At 35.2% G+C, this 13488-nt stretch overlaps 1 protein-coding gene across 1 annotated transcript in view; it reads right to left on the bottom strand.

The window, feature by feature from the left end:
- LOC145670979 (integrin beta-PS-like) overlaps positions 1 to 13488 on the bottom strand; it is a 77824-nt gene that overhangs the window by 26333 nt on the left and 38003 nt on the right. Inside the window, exons 5-6 of the mRNA XM_081739604.1 lie at positions 5523 to 5607; positions 2641 to 2811 (exon numbers count right to left, since the gene is read on the bottom strand). Coding sequence (XP_081595730.1) covers positions 2641 to 2811; positions 5523 to 5607 — 256 coding nt within the window. The remainder of the gene's footprint in view (positions 1 to 2640; positions 2812 to 5522; positions 5608 to 13488) is intronic.

The following is a 13488-nucleotide window of genomic DNA, read 5'->3' on the forward strand; positions in this document are numbered from 1 at the left end:
TTTTTTTTTTTTTCTACATGAAACTGATATTGAAATGTAAGTTCAATTAACTGTTACTACAGTACAACCCCTCAAATCCGAACTAATTGGGGCTGAAGCCTGTTCGGATTTCGGGGAGTTCGGATTACCCGGGAAATAATATTACGTACTTATTTCGTCACTGAATTGGTGGTAAAACAACGACTGAGGTTAGACAGGGTGGCCCAGTGGCCGAGAGGGCAGTGACCTTGACTGGCGGGTGTACACTCATGTCCAAAATGATTGGAACAACACCCGTCAGCCACTCCAAACGACGTGATGTTCATGCGACGCTGGCTTGGAATTGCCTCCGCGGGAAGATTTTCTAATCTTCGACAGTTAAAGATAACTGACTTCAAGTGAAAAATCAGTGCTTGTTTAATCTTGTGTTGTTATTTTTCGTGTGAATCGTAATCCAGTTAACCTAAAAGGATTTCATTGTTTTGGATTTTTTGTAATACGTAAGTAAACGTAAACTATTTCCTATTTTATCTACACTTAACTGTATTTTATAACGTTTTGAATAAGCATCAAGTCTAAATATGTTAAAACCTTAAAAAAAAAACTAAATTTGTGTAATTAAATTTATTTTTTTCATTTTTCAGCTGTAGTTATTTTTTTTCCCTGAGAACGTGTTCGGATTTGTCGGGTTTTCGGATTTCTGGGGTTCGGATTTGAGGGGTTGTACTGTATATATTAAGAAGACAATAATACATAGTATGGTTAATTACATATAGCTTACAATTACCATTCTAAATTTTATTTTTTGTTTAATTAAAACATTATCCAAGAATATGATATACACTGGTCGATAGATCATATTAATCTGAACAAAATGGCATGGTTGAGGGCAAATTATCATGCGTCATTTTCGAGAAAGTCGAAAAGAACTCAATTTTGTGGTGTTTAAAAGTATTCCCTACTTGCCAGTTATAATTGACAGTTTTTTTAAAAAAAAAATTGATGGAAGAAATGATTTATTTATGTACAAAGTATGTATCGGTAGCAAAATATACTGTTAATTAAAAGATTGGATATATTGTTGTTTATCTTTTCCTAGCCGTGACGCAGATACTCTTTAACGCAAATACTACCTATAAATATTTCAGATAATGCAAAACCATCCTCAGGAATTCTAACTATCATTCTACTTACGGGTTTCTGTAATTCCTGAATTTCTTGTAAGCTTCCAAGCTTTCGACTCTCCCCTAGAGTCTTGGTCACGAAGCTTATGGAAAGGAAGGAAAAAAACAGAAACATCAAGGAATAAAAATGGAACAGACTTAGCGAGGAAAGAGCTGTGTGTTGTACGGAAACACGTTGTCAAGTACGTCAACATTCAACGGAAGAAGAGGATGCAAACTAAAATATGGCGGAGTCAATTTGTGTGCCTTTCTTGTTCTTTGTTGGAAGGTTGCCAACTCATGTTATTATTTTCATTGCACTCCGCCATATTTTAGTTTGCATCCTCTTCATCCGTTCATCGCTGAAGTACTTAACAACGTGTTTTCGTACAACATAGCTCTTCCCTTGGTAAGTCCGTTCCATTTTTATTCCTTGATGTTTCTAATCTCTATGACCAAGACTCCAGGGGAGAGTCGAAAACTTGGAAGTTTAAAGGAAATTCAGATAAATAATTATAAAGAAATGTTTTAAAACCAAAGTAATTGTAAACTAAGTGCTCTTTACTATGCAGTAAGAAGTAGGAGGGGAAAATACATCTAGCAACAACGAAGGATTTTATATTGTGAGATGTACCACACGATATTAAACTATGTTACCATACACGATAGTCCAAAAGTAGATAGGTAGTCAAGTACTGATCGTCTCATGACATTTTATATCATTTACTTATTGCTATACATACAGGTATTGAGTATGTTTCTTTGTTGTTTGTTCTTAATTCTGTTCACTTATACCTTAAGCTCGGAACATACTGAAGTAAATAAACTCATTATCTTAATAAACTAAAATGTCACACTTGATCAATGAAGGGTTGTATACCTATGTTTGAGCCACCCTGTATTTTAGAGATAATTGTAGCAGAAGTAACATTGTATTTAAACCAACAAAAAGATACTTTTATGTAAAAATAATAAAATAAAAATCTCTCTTGTCGACAGTCCCTTAAAGATATTGGTGTGGTATATATTTTTACTCCTATAAAGTTTGTGTTTGTAATTATAGCATATACACAAAGCGTTACTCTCAAGTGTTTATATTAAAAAATGTTGTACATAATTATCATTAACGTATAAGAAATTGTGTGGTAAAAAACGAGAAAAATATTCTTTAAATATGCTACTCATAATGTATCATCTAGATCTTTTTATATATAATTCTAGCTTTTAGTGACACGTAATTATATATGCAATTTGAAAAGTCCAATATCATGTATATGATCTAAGAATGAAACAAAATTGAATTGAACTGAATTTGTTTCCTCATCATTTACTATTTCATTATATTTTTTTTAAAAAACTAAAACCAGGGATATTCTAAGGACATACACTAAACGAAACCCAGAGACTACCAGGAAACGTTATATGACCGTCTGTTTCATTAACGCTCCATTCAATATCATGTCGAAAAGATTTATCATCATATTTTAAGAAAGAGTACCTTCCCGTCTCCTGCATAATGAAAGCCTGCGTCAGTTGAGAACACCACAAGACGACGTGAATCCTTTCGCCACCCGATTTCTTCGTTACAGACGATTGCTTGCATTATTGCATCGAATCCACCCTCTGGAGCGTCCAAATTGCCTGACACTGCAACCTCCTTTACTTTTTCCTAAATAAATGACAATACACATTAAGCTCACTGATCATGGAAGTTTCATACCAATTAGTAATAAATAAATAGATAGTATTGTAAACATTTATGGTCAACTTGGAATTTGCCAACTCTATCTTTATGAAAATACGAACATATCTGTGCGGGACAACAATATGTATTTAATGATATCACAATATATTTCATTTATTCCAAAAACTGCAATTAAACATCCACGCTTTTAAAAGCTTATAAAATAAATTTATGTTCATGAATCTGAAAGGATTTCACTCTCTTGGCAGTCAAGTAGGCTTTCAGAATTCCTTGTAGGAATTTCCCAACACATTCGAAAGATACGTCTGTTCCCCAAACCCAAGAAACCAATCTGACATCCCTTCATATAGGTGATCGAATTAACTAACGCTTTCAGCAAAATATTCGATCGCGTTTTTGTCAAATGGCTCTATCTATAGTTACAGAAACGTCAACTCCTACTAACTCATTGACTAGATTTCGGATTTCATATTCTATCAGTGATTAACTACTTTGTCTGATAAATCTCGTAGTAAATATCCAGAATTTTACTATTAATAATTCTTTTTATTCGATCTAGAAAAGGCATTTGATGTAGTATGGCATACTAAATCTTATCCAGCATAAACTTTGTCACACTTCTCGTATCATACGTCATTTTCTTTTTAACCTGTCGCTTACAATGTCAGTTATCTTATGCTCGATTTCGGTGTTATTACCATCATTTTAACTTATCTTAGCCCTCTATACACTGTGAGATAAATCCTAGTAAATATCTTGGGATTTATCGTAGGACAAATGTTACGACATATCTCGTAGGAAATTCTACTCTTTTGTGCCATACACGTGAAGATTTTTCCTGTTTCACATCTTCCGAAGAGGTACCAGGTCTCACAACGCATATTCGGCCAGCAATGTTTTCCTGTGCCTTCTGCCTTGCATGTCTGTTGTGATAGAGCGTTGACTTTGTATTATATAAAGATATATGCTTCTCGTATGCACTAATAAGTGTGCAAATAGCATCTTTGCTGGCGGGAAGAAAACACATTTGTTTTCACTTTCTCTCACCTGATGTCGCTTAAATCGGTCTTACGAATTTTCTTTCCGAAATAGAGCGTGCTCTAAACAAGAGAAATCTCATAGGATCGTTCAGAACATAGGAAATGACATGCGATCTGGTGCCATACACGTTGAGATTTTGACTCTGGGAAAAATCGTAAGATATTTCCTAGGATTTATCGCATAGTGTATAGCACGCCTCAGAGTTTTTTTTTTCTACAGCTACCTATGAAGGTTCTTTTTTGCATTAAGCCGATGACACGGCCAGTGGCGGATCCAGGGGGCGATCGGGGCAATCGCCCCCCAGAAGAGGAAACTTTCTTATTTTATATATAAATAAAACAGAGTTTGGAGCTCTTAGAAGTAGCTCTAAGTAGCAGTATTACAACCAACCGCCCTCCCCCCAGAAGTCCGTCCTGGATCCACTCCTGGACACGGCTTCTTCTCGCTTGTAGCAAACCTATACTGCAATCAACCTCTCATTCGAAGAAGAAAAATCCAAAACATAAAATTTCATCTATATAAACGTTCTAAGTTGTGTTCTAATTCTTCTGTTTTATTATTAAGAGTTGACACTTAAACAGTCGCATATTAAACGTTGTAATTCATCAGTACTTAAGATAGAAGCATAAAAACTGCTAAAACGAAAACTTCACTGAAACTCCTGAAGACTTAAAAAGACATACATTCTATTTTAGATTTAATAGAAATACATTCATACATTCTGTTCAATAACTATTCCTCAGAATAGCACAAAAATAAACAGCTTTATAGAATTAGATGGCCACACAATGGTATAAATCTTAAGTTATCTTTACTATAACAAGTAACAATGAAAACAGGATAGCCATTTAATCAATTGAGTATTCAATGGATGTAATTAAACTTGTCACCACAATTGGTGAAATTATACTCACTAACTTGAGAGAAAACATGTCAGAGACAAAATTTATATACTAAAGTGTTTACCAATAAGAACATCAAAACTTTAAGATGAGATAAAGTGAAAATTACGAGTGATCATGATTTTATTATTATTATTTTGAGAAGCAATCATTGGTATTATGTTCTTTCAAATGTCCTCTTCTGCTTCGGTTGGTGCAACGGATTCTGAAGGTCCAATTTTGCACCACTTTTACACGCATATTGGGCGGGAAATTCGTAATGGCGATTCAATATTTTCTTTTAATTCACGAATTGTCCATGGCTTGTTCTCATAAATTTGAGATAACCTCATAGAAAATAATCCATGATCTGAGTGACAAATTCACATAACTATTTCCCGACAGAATGCGTATGAGGAACTCTTCGTGAAATATATCCAGATTAATGAGCGAATTCGAGCAAATACCAATAGATTCTATGTGTTGTTGAACTGTGTACGTATAACTCCATGTTAGTTTGCCACAGACTACAGCACCAGGCGTCACAGTTTAATCATACTAATTCAGTCAGTGTCACCAGAACACGATTTTAAAGTTCTGATGTTCCTATTGGCAAACTCCATTATCTTCTTTAAAATTTTCCCTTGAGTAGTGGTATATAAAAATTTACGAACCACTTGCTATAAGATAGTGTAATTAGTGAGGTAGTGAATTGAAATTATACTATGTCGAATATTGAAATTTTATACTTACAGAGAATAAACGTGTATTTGTGCTTAGGGGCATGTGGTTAATGTATCCATATGGAGGTTCACATTCATCACAAGGCTTTTCTAACCTACAAATAAGTGTTTTAGAATTAGAAATATAATGGAGCATATACGAAGCTATACGGCATGTACCCATTTAATATTCTTACAGTTCATGATATACTCACTTTAAATTACACTAGTCAACAAGATTTTGGCACAGAAATGAAAATACCTGATTCTAATAGAACTTTTCACGTAGAATTCGAATCTGCAATCAGTTTTTCTGCATCACCCTCAGTTTCCCCGTGACAGGGATTTTCGGGAAATTTCCCCTCAAATATCCTTTTTTTTATTTTTACAATTTTTGTACCTGTAGCTCGGGTACCCTTAGGTATATAAGCACACAAATTGTATTATATGTTAGCTTGATTTATACTTAGTAAGCCCTCTAAGTTTCATAAGAATCGCATTATTTTTCTACAGTAATAAACATATTTATATAAAAATATGCTATGTGTACTGTTCATTTTACCATATTCATTAGTGCAGATAAAATCACATATAACCCACGAAAATTACAATATAGGCACGGTTTATACCTCATTGGACTTCCAATAAAACATATTTTCAATGATGTGTACACCATGTCGCCATTTTTGTATGAGAGAATTTCTAGAGGGATTTTGTTGGAAATTCATTCCAAAACGTAGTTTATAAGATTTTTTTGTCTCAACTTCCTATTTGTATAAAGTGATACAGAAACAGGAACTGCACTAAAACATAGTTTTATGTCTACTTAATAAATAATGTTAATTTCATGTGAATCGCATTATTCTGTCTAGAGATATAAACTATTGTGTCTACTTATAGGTAATAAAGAATATACTATGCAAGACTTTTATCAAACACAAAAACCTAACATTGACGTATTATTGTCGGCACATAGATGGATACTCAAATACAAGCACAAATACACGCATGCTTTCTGTGGAAAATAAGTCACTTTTTAATATTTTGATCTGGCAACAATGCATAAAAAAATTGATGACTCACGTAGCCTGATGACTGTTAGTAACGTTGAGTGACGGTCCAAGCTGGACGTGTTTTAGATGTGGCCGCGTGTAAGTTGAAGTGTTTGTGCATTGTGGAGTTCGAATCGATTGTGTTTTGTGGTGATGCACTGAGATTACGTTTGTGCTGCTTCATGATTGATGGAGTGTAGATTCATGTGTGTATGTTTGTGTGATACCGTACAGGATACAAGATGCCGAGGAAGTGTGTAAATCACCCGGACAATTTCTGTTATGTATGTGGGGAGCTGACATTTAAATCGCAACGTCGTTGTTTTACTCCACTTGTGTGGAAGTGTTATCAGTTATATTTTGGTTGCTGTGTGGACCAAGATAAGAATTGTGCTCCTCACTACATTTGTTGTACTTGCGTGAAACGTCTGACTGGGTGGGCAAATGGTGAACGAACATGAACTTCGCAGTACCGATGATCTGGAGGGAACCAAAAGATCATTCTTCAGACTGCTACTTTTGTATGACACACATAAAAGAAATAACCAGTAAATCCAAGCATACAGTACAGTACCCTAATTTGCCACCAGCAATTAAACCAGTTCCACACAGTGCAGAATTACCTGACCAGTACCTCCTGCTCATCTTACGGTAAATGAGGATTACGTACTTGAGGCAACTACTGAAGTTCCAAATGAAGAAGATGATTCTACTTATGTAGGAAGCACATCTACATTGGATCCCCATCTGATAACTCAAGGTGAACTAATTGACCTCGGACGGGATTTTAAAACTCTCCAAGATACAGGCACAACTTCTTGCTTCTAGACTTAAAGGCTGGAATCTGCTCCATCGTGACACTAAAGTGTGTATTTTTTGAAACCGTCATACAGAGTTTTAAAACTACTATTCTCAAGAAAACGATTTAGTATATTGTAATAATGTCTGTGCTGTGATGGATACACTCGGACATGCACATATAAGTACAGAGTGGAGATTGTTTATTGACTCTTCCAAAACTAGTTTGAAGGCTGTCCTTTTGCACAATGGCAACAAATTTCCTTCAGTGCCTTTGGCTTATGCAACTAATATGAAGGAAACCTATGAAAACATCAAAATAGTGTTAGAAAGAATTCAGTATGAGAAATACAAGTGGACGGTTTGCTGTGATCTAAAAGTTATTTCTTTGTTAATGGGTTTGCAGCTTGGTTATACAAAATATTGTTGTTTCCTCTGCGAATGGGACAGCAGGAACAAAGCGGAACATTACATCAAGAAGGAATGGCCAAAGCGTGTATTGACTCTTGGACAGAAGAATGTTGTTTATTCCTCACTGGTGAGCCCTGATAAGACAATTCTACCTCCTCTTCACATAAAGTTGGGGCTCTTCAAAAACTTTATTAAGGCAATGGACAAAAGTAATGCAGGATTTTGTTACCCAGGGGTGTAGCCAGCAGGTTAATGAAGTAGGGGCCCGTCGTTTTTGAAGGCGGGCCGACAAAAAAATGTGTTGCAGCTAGTGTTTTAGTCCTGAAAAAAACCGGAAAATTTTTGTTTCTTTCCGGATACTAAAACCACTGTTTTTTAAGCTTATTATTATTATTATTATTATTATTATTATTATTATTATTATTATTATTATTATTATTATTTTACTTTTTCTCCATAAATTATATTCCAGATAGTTTTTATTACATTTAACCCAGAACTACTGTCCCGGACCAAATGTTATACTTTGTGCATAACTATTTCCGTTTAAGTCTTTGTACACAGAACCCAGTAGCGTAGCCAGGATGTGTGTTTGGGGGGGGCCCAAGTGCTGTTATAGGTACATATAGAAAAATTACAAACAAAAAAATATATAAACATAAAAATATATAAAAAATTACAAACATCAAAGTACTAAAGTACATTGTCGGACCTCTTTGGGGGGGGCCCGGCCCCTCCGGCCCCCCCTTCCCTACGCCACTGACAGAACCTATCTACATAAGATTGATTTTCTTTGAAATTGCACTTAATTTCTTTAAGATTTCCTAACAAAAATATTTATTTATTATTCGTGACTAAACAAACATAATTATTTTATTAACAGCTATATCTTACTTCCTGTTTTACACCAAGTAGCATTTTTTTAAAGCGAATGAAATCCAAACTGAAAAATTGAATAAAAACTTTGTTTTTCGCCAAATTTCTATATGATAAAAAATGTTTTATAAAACACGAGATAGAGCATATAAAAATATAATGTACTTACAAATTAATTTAGTACCAATGTTTTATGGTAGCATTTATAGTACCTTGTTAAAATGTTAGTCATCAAACTGTCAAATATAAATCGCAGTACATTGTGTAATCTGCTGTCACAAAAAAGTATACCATGCTACTTTCCGATCGGTATAAGGAAGAGATGCCATCAGCGGCGTAGCGAGTATTACAAGATTAGGGGGGGAGGGATGAAACTTGACATTGCCAAGTCTTGATTTTAAAAATTGCACAGTCTTATTTATTTATTTTTTTTTTAATGAAAAGTGTTTCGAAAATCTTAGTTTCACTTTTACCAACCCTGTAGAAATCTATTACAATAACCTTATTTTCATATTCGTCCCATTCCATGCCTCGTCTGAAATACGAATACGAACAGCCCTTGTCCCACTTTCGAGTGAAATTTTACACCTCAACTGAGGATCATTATCACCATGCACGATGCACAACTGTTAATTTGACAACTTATGGCTAGGTTAGATAGTTTGCGTCACCCAATCCTCACGAGAACCTCTAAAGCTATAATCTGTTGTGGAAATGCATTAAAAAACGTAGAATAAGGTAGGCTATATTTACTGCTTGTGATATAGGGACATAGGTTACATAAACATTCAATTGAGGGGTTCATTGAGAGACCAGGCTAACCTGCACACAAATACCTTCTTAGCTCATGTACTTTATATTTTAAGGACGTTTGGTAAAACGCCGGATCTTGTTGGGTAGGCTGCGGAAAAAGGCTCTGGTAGAGAAGAGGAGAAAGCCCGAGAGAATGTAGAATGATTTTCCACCAAAATGAATAATGTATGTAGTTAAAGAAGAGGAAAATGCACTATAATACATATTATAATGTAAGATTTGATTCTACATTAAATTCATTATTTATTATCAAATTGAAATAGTGAAATTGTGAAAAACGGGGTGCGAAATCCTTGGGGAACAGGGAAATTCCCCTCATTGAATATTTTTGAACAAAATTCTCTCACTAAGTCCTTGCTGGGGGAGATAATACACTGAAATAATGTCAGAAGTTTCCAAAGTAATTACCGTAATTCATATGTAATCAACATGTATTTCATATTTAATTATTAGATGAATTAGTGATCAGCGGTATACTAGTAATATCTAACTTTGTATAGTTTACTACTTCTGGATGCCCAAATACTTGAACTTTCTACATCGAAGCTTTGAAGCATAAAAGTACGCAGTTTTTTTCTTTTTTTAATTCTTCAGTCCTCGTCTCCTCCCACTTCGATTTCATGATTTTGCACTCTGATGAAATATATTAAATACCGGCAGGAAAAATACTAATATATAATCTCCCTTTTAGGTGCCCCTCCAACCACGCACCCGGGGCACGTGCCTCGCTTTCTCCCCCATAGTTGCGGCCCTGTGAACTACATAAGTAACACAACGGTATATGTAATGCTTTGACTTACAAATGCGGAAGAAGGAAGAATTGCAATTTTTGTTTAACTTTCGAAAGAAGCAATTACGGGATTAAAAATAAGGTAGGAAAGGCAACACATTTGTATGAAAATAAAGTGAAACACACACCGGTCTATGCTTTCAACCAGCAGACGTATTGTTTTGAACCCCAAAATGTGACTTTTGGCATCTTACACTTAGGTTCACAGCGGAAGCGACTAAATAACTTGATTCCAGTGCCGTGCCGTGGTAACTCAGCGCCCGGGGGGAGGGTATACGACGATGCCCCCGTACCTATGGGTGAGATCGACAGACCAGCCGTGAAGCGCCACCGCGAAGCGGTAGAAAATTTTCAAAATTAAACCCTGCTTTCTCTTGATTTTGAGCACTTTTAATTACTTTTTTCCTTGCATTTTATACATGTGTACGCACATGCATTTTCCTCCCGAAGTTTGTGCCCCTTTACATCTGCACCCGGGGCAGTCGCCCAACCACAAGGCACGGCACTGCTTGACATCCATTGTAGCTTTTCTCCCCACCGAGCAATACCCCCAGAAATCTACTGTGATACCATTCCCAAAACACATTTTGTTCAATTCTCCCTACTCGAAAAGCCCTGTAAATAGTCTTACTACAAAACAACTGAAATAATCTATTGTTTTCCTCCGTATTAATATGATCACTTTTTTTCAAAGGGAAAGGTCTATTCACAGAGAAAGCACATACGGTTACACAATATATTCACTCTGGTATCAAAATCTACTTCCAATTGATATTTTACTATTGGGAAAAAACTCCTAATTTGTCAAATTTACGTACTATACATAGTAAAAAGTTTATACTAACCAGTCACTGCCTTGTTCTTACTTTATTAATAGGCCTATTAATTCTTATTATTCTCTTATTAATCTCCACAATCTGCGTGTTGTCTTGTATACGTTCTTGTATCAAATGCTTTTGCGTCCAATGCTCTACCTGCAACCGAAACGCTTCTTCTGCTTGTCTTTGTTTTAATTTTGCACGCCACCTCTATTCAGCTTTTGTCAGTGGTACAATTTCCCGATTTTTCATTAAAGATTCTTCAAAATGTTTAGGAATATCAAATGAACAAAAGTGAAGTAAGATCACTTGCAGAGTCGGATTTAGGTTTAGTGGGGCCCTAAACTGTTGAAGGTAATGGGGCCCTTTACGTATCCAGGTGAACGTAGGCACCCTATATACACTAATGGATAAACTAATGATATTTTAGGAAGCAGGCTAGCAGAAAGGACACCATTACTTACATCATAGTAGCCTACACAACAGGAAGCACTGTTGCTACGTCCATAAAATAAAATATGTAAATTTTATTTTATTGATTGATTTTCTTATACATTGGAAATGGATATCCAGTTTCCTTCACGTTTTCGGGGCCCCCAAGACAGTGGGGCCCTAAGCTATAGCTTGTTTAGCTTATACGTAAATCCGGCACTGATCACTTGCAACAAGTAAAGAAACTTTCAACGAATATATCAATTTATTTCAAGATAGAAAACCACACAAAATTTATGCCAAGCCTATAAAAGAACTGATAATGATTTGCAGCACGAACAAAGCGGCATTCTTCAAATTGCCAACTAGGTATTTTAATTTGCCAACTTGTTAAGAAATTGAGAACTTTGAGGTGGGAAGCTCCACCCTTAGCCCCCTTAACGACGCCACTGGATACCACACTATTTTCCGATTGGTATGGTAAAATAGTATTTCCCATACTATTTTACCGTAAATTATAATTATATGTAAACTTTGTTTTTTTATGACTGAAGCGAGGTAACCTTACGATGATGGTTTATAAGCTGGTCATTTAGGGGGGCAAGAACTCATTTGGGGAGCCTGGCCCTGATGGGCCCCCTTGGCTACACCCCTGTTGTTACCTCAAGGAAAAATTTCCTCGGGTTAGTGACGCTAAAATCAAGGAAGGGACTTTTGTAGGCCCCCAAATACCATGACCAAAAATTTGATTCATGACCAAAAATTTGAGGATCTCTTAACTCCGGTTGAGAAAGCAGCTTGGTGTTCATTTAAATGTTTAACAGAGAATTTTTTAGGAAACCAGAAAGCCCCAAATTACCGTGACATTGTGAGTGATTTCCTGCAATCATTCAAAGAAATGGGTTGCAACATGTCCCTTAAAGTTCACTTTCTAGACACCCACCTGGATTTCTTTCCTGAAAACCTTGGTGCTGTTAGTGATGAGCATGGGGAACGTTTTCATCAGAACATTTCTTCCATAGAGAAGAAATACCAGGGACAGTGGAGTTCACAAATGCTAGCTGATTACTGCTGGACACTCAAAAGAGATGTTCCAGAAGCCAAACACAGAAGAAAGTCAACAACTTAAACATTTTAGTTAAGGTAAGTAAGTGTTAATTTATTAAGAAATCACTCACTTCTTTTGTATTATTTATTAAATAGCAACAACTAAAACATTTTAGTTAAGGTAAGTAAGTGTTCATTTATTAAGAAGATATCACTCACTTCTTTTGTATTATTTATTAAGTAGAGTTATAATTATGTTTTAGTGCAGTTCCTGTTTCTGTATCACTATATACAAGTAGCAAGTTAAGACAAAAAATCTTATAAACTACTTTCTGGAGGGCATTTCCCATAAAATCCCTCTAGAAATTCCCTCATACAAAAATGGCGACATGGTGTACACATCATTGAAAATATGTTTTATTTCAAATCCAATGAGGTATAAACCGTGCTTATATTGTAATCTTCGTTGAAGTTATATGTGATTTTATATGTACTCGTGAATATGGTAAAATGAACAGTACACATATCATATTTTTATGTAAATATGTTTATTTCTCTAGAAACAAACATATTATTCTTATGAAACTTAGAGGGCTTACTAAGTATAAATCAAGCTAACAAACAATATAATTTGTGTGTTTATATACCTAAGGGTACCCGAGCTACAGGTATGAAAATGGTAAAAGAAGAAAAGGGAAATTTGAGAGGAAATTTCCCGAAAATCCCTCTGTCACGAGAAAACTGAGGGTGATGGAGAAAAACTGATTACAGATTCGAATTCTACGTGAAAAGTTCTATTAGAATCAGATAATTTCTTCCGTGTAGTTGTATATTGGTAATCACTCGTAAATAGTTAGAAGGAACAAGAACTGTTTCCTTGGTAACCAAATTAACATTAGAACATTTCCACGACAACTTGACAACCAATAAACACTTTTTCACTTCAACCGAAAATTAAAC

Source organism: Thermobia domestica, chromosome 15, assembly GCF_964235325.1.
Source record: "Thermobia domestica chromosome 15, izTheDome1.hap1.1, whole genome shotgun sequence".
NCBI lineage: Eukaryota > Metazoa > Arthropoda > Insecta > Zygentoma > Lepismatidae > Thermobia > Thermobia domestica.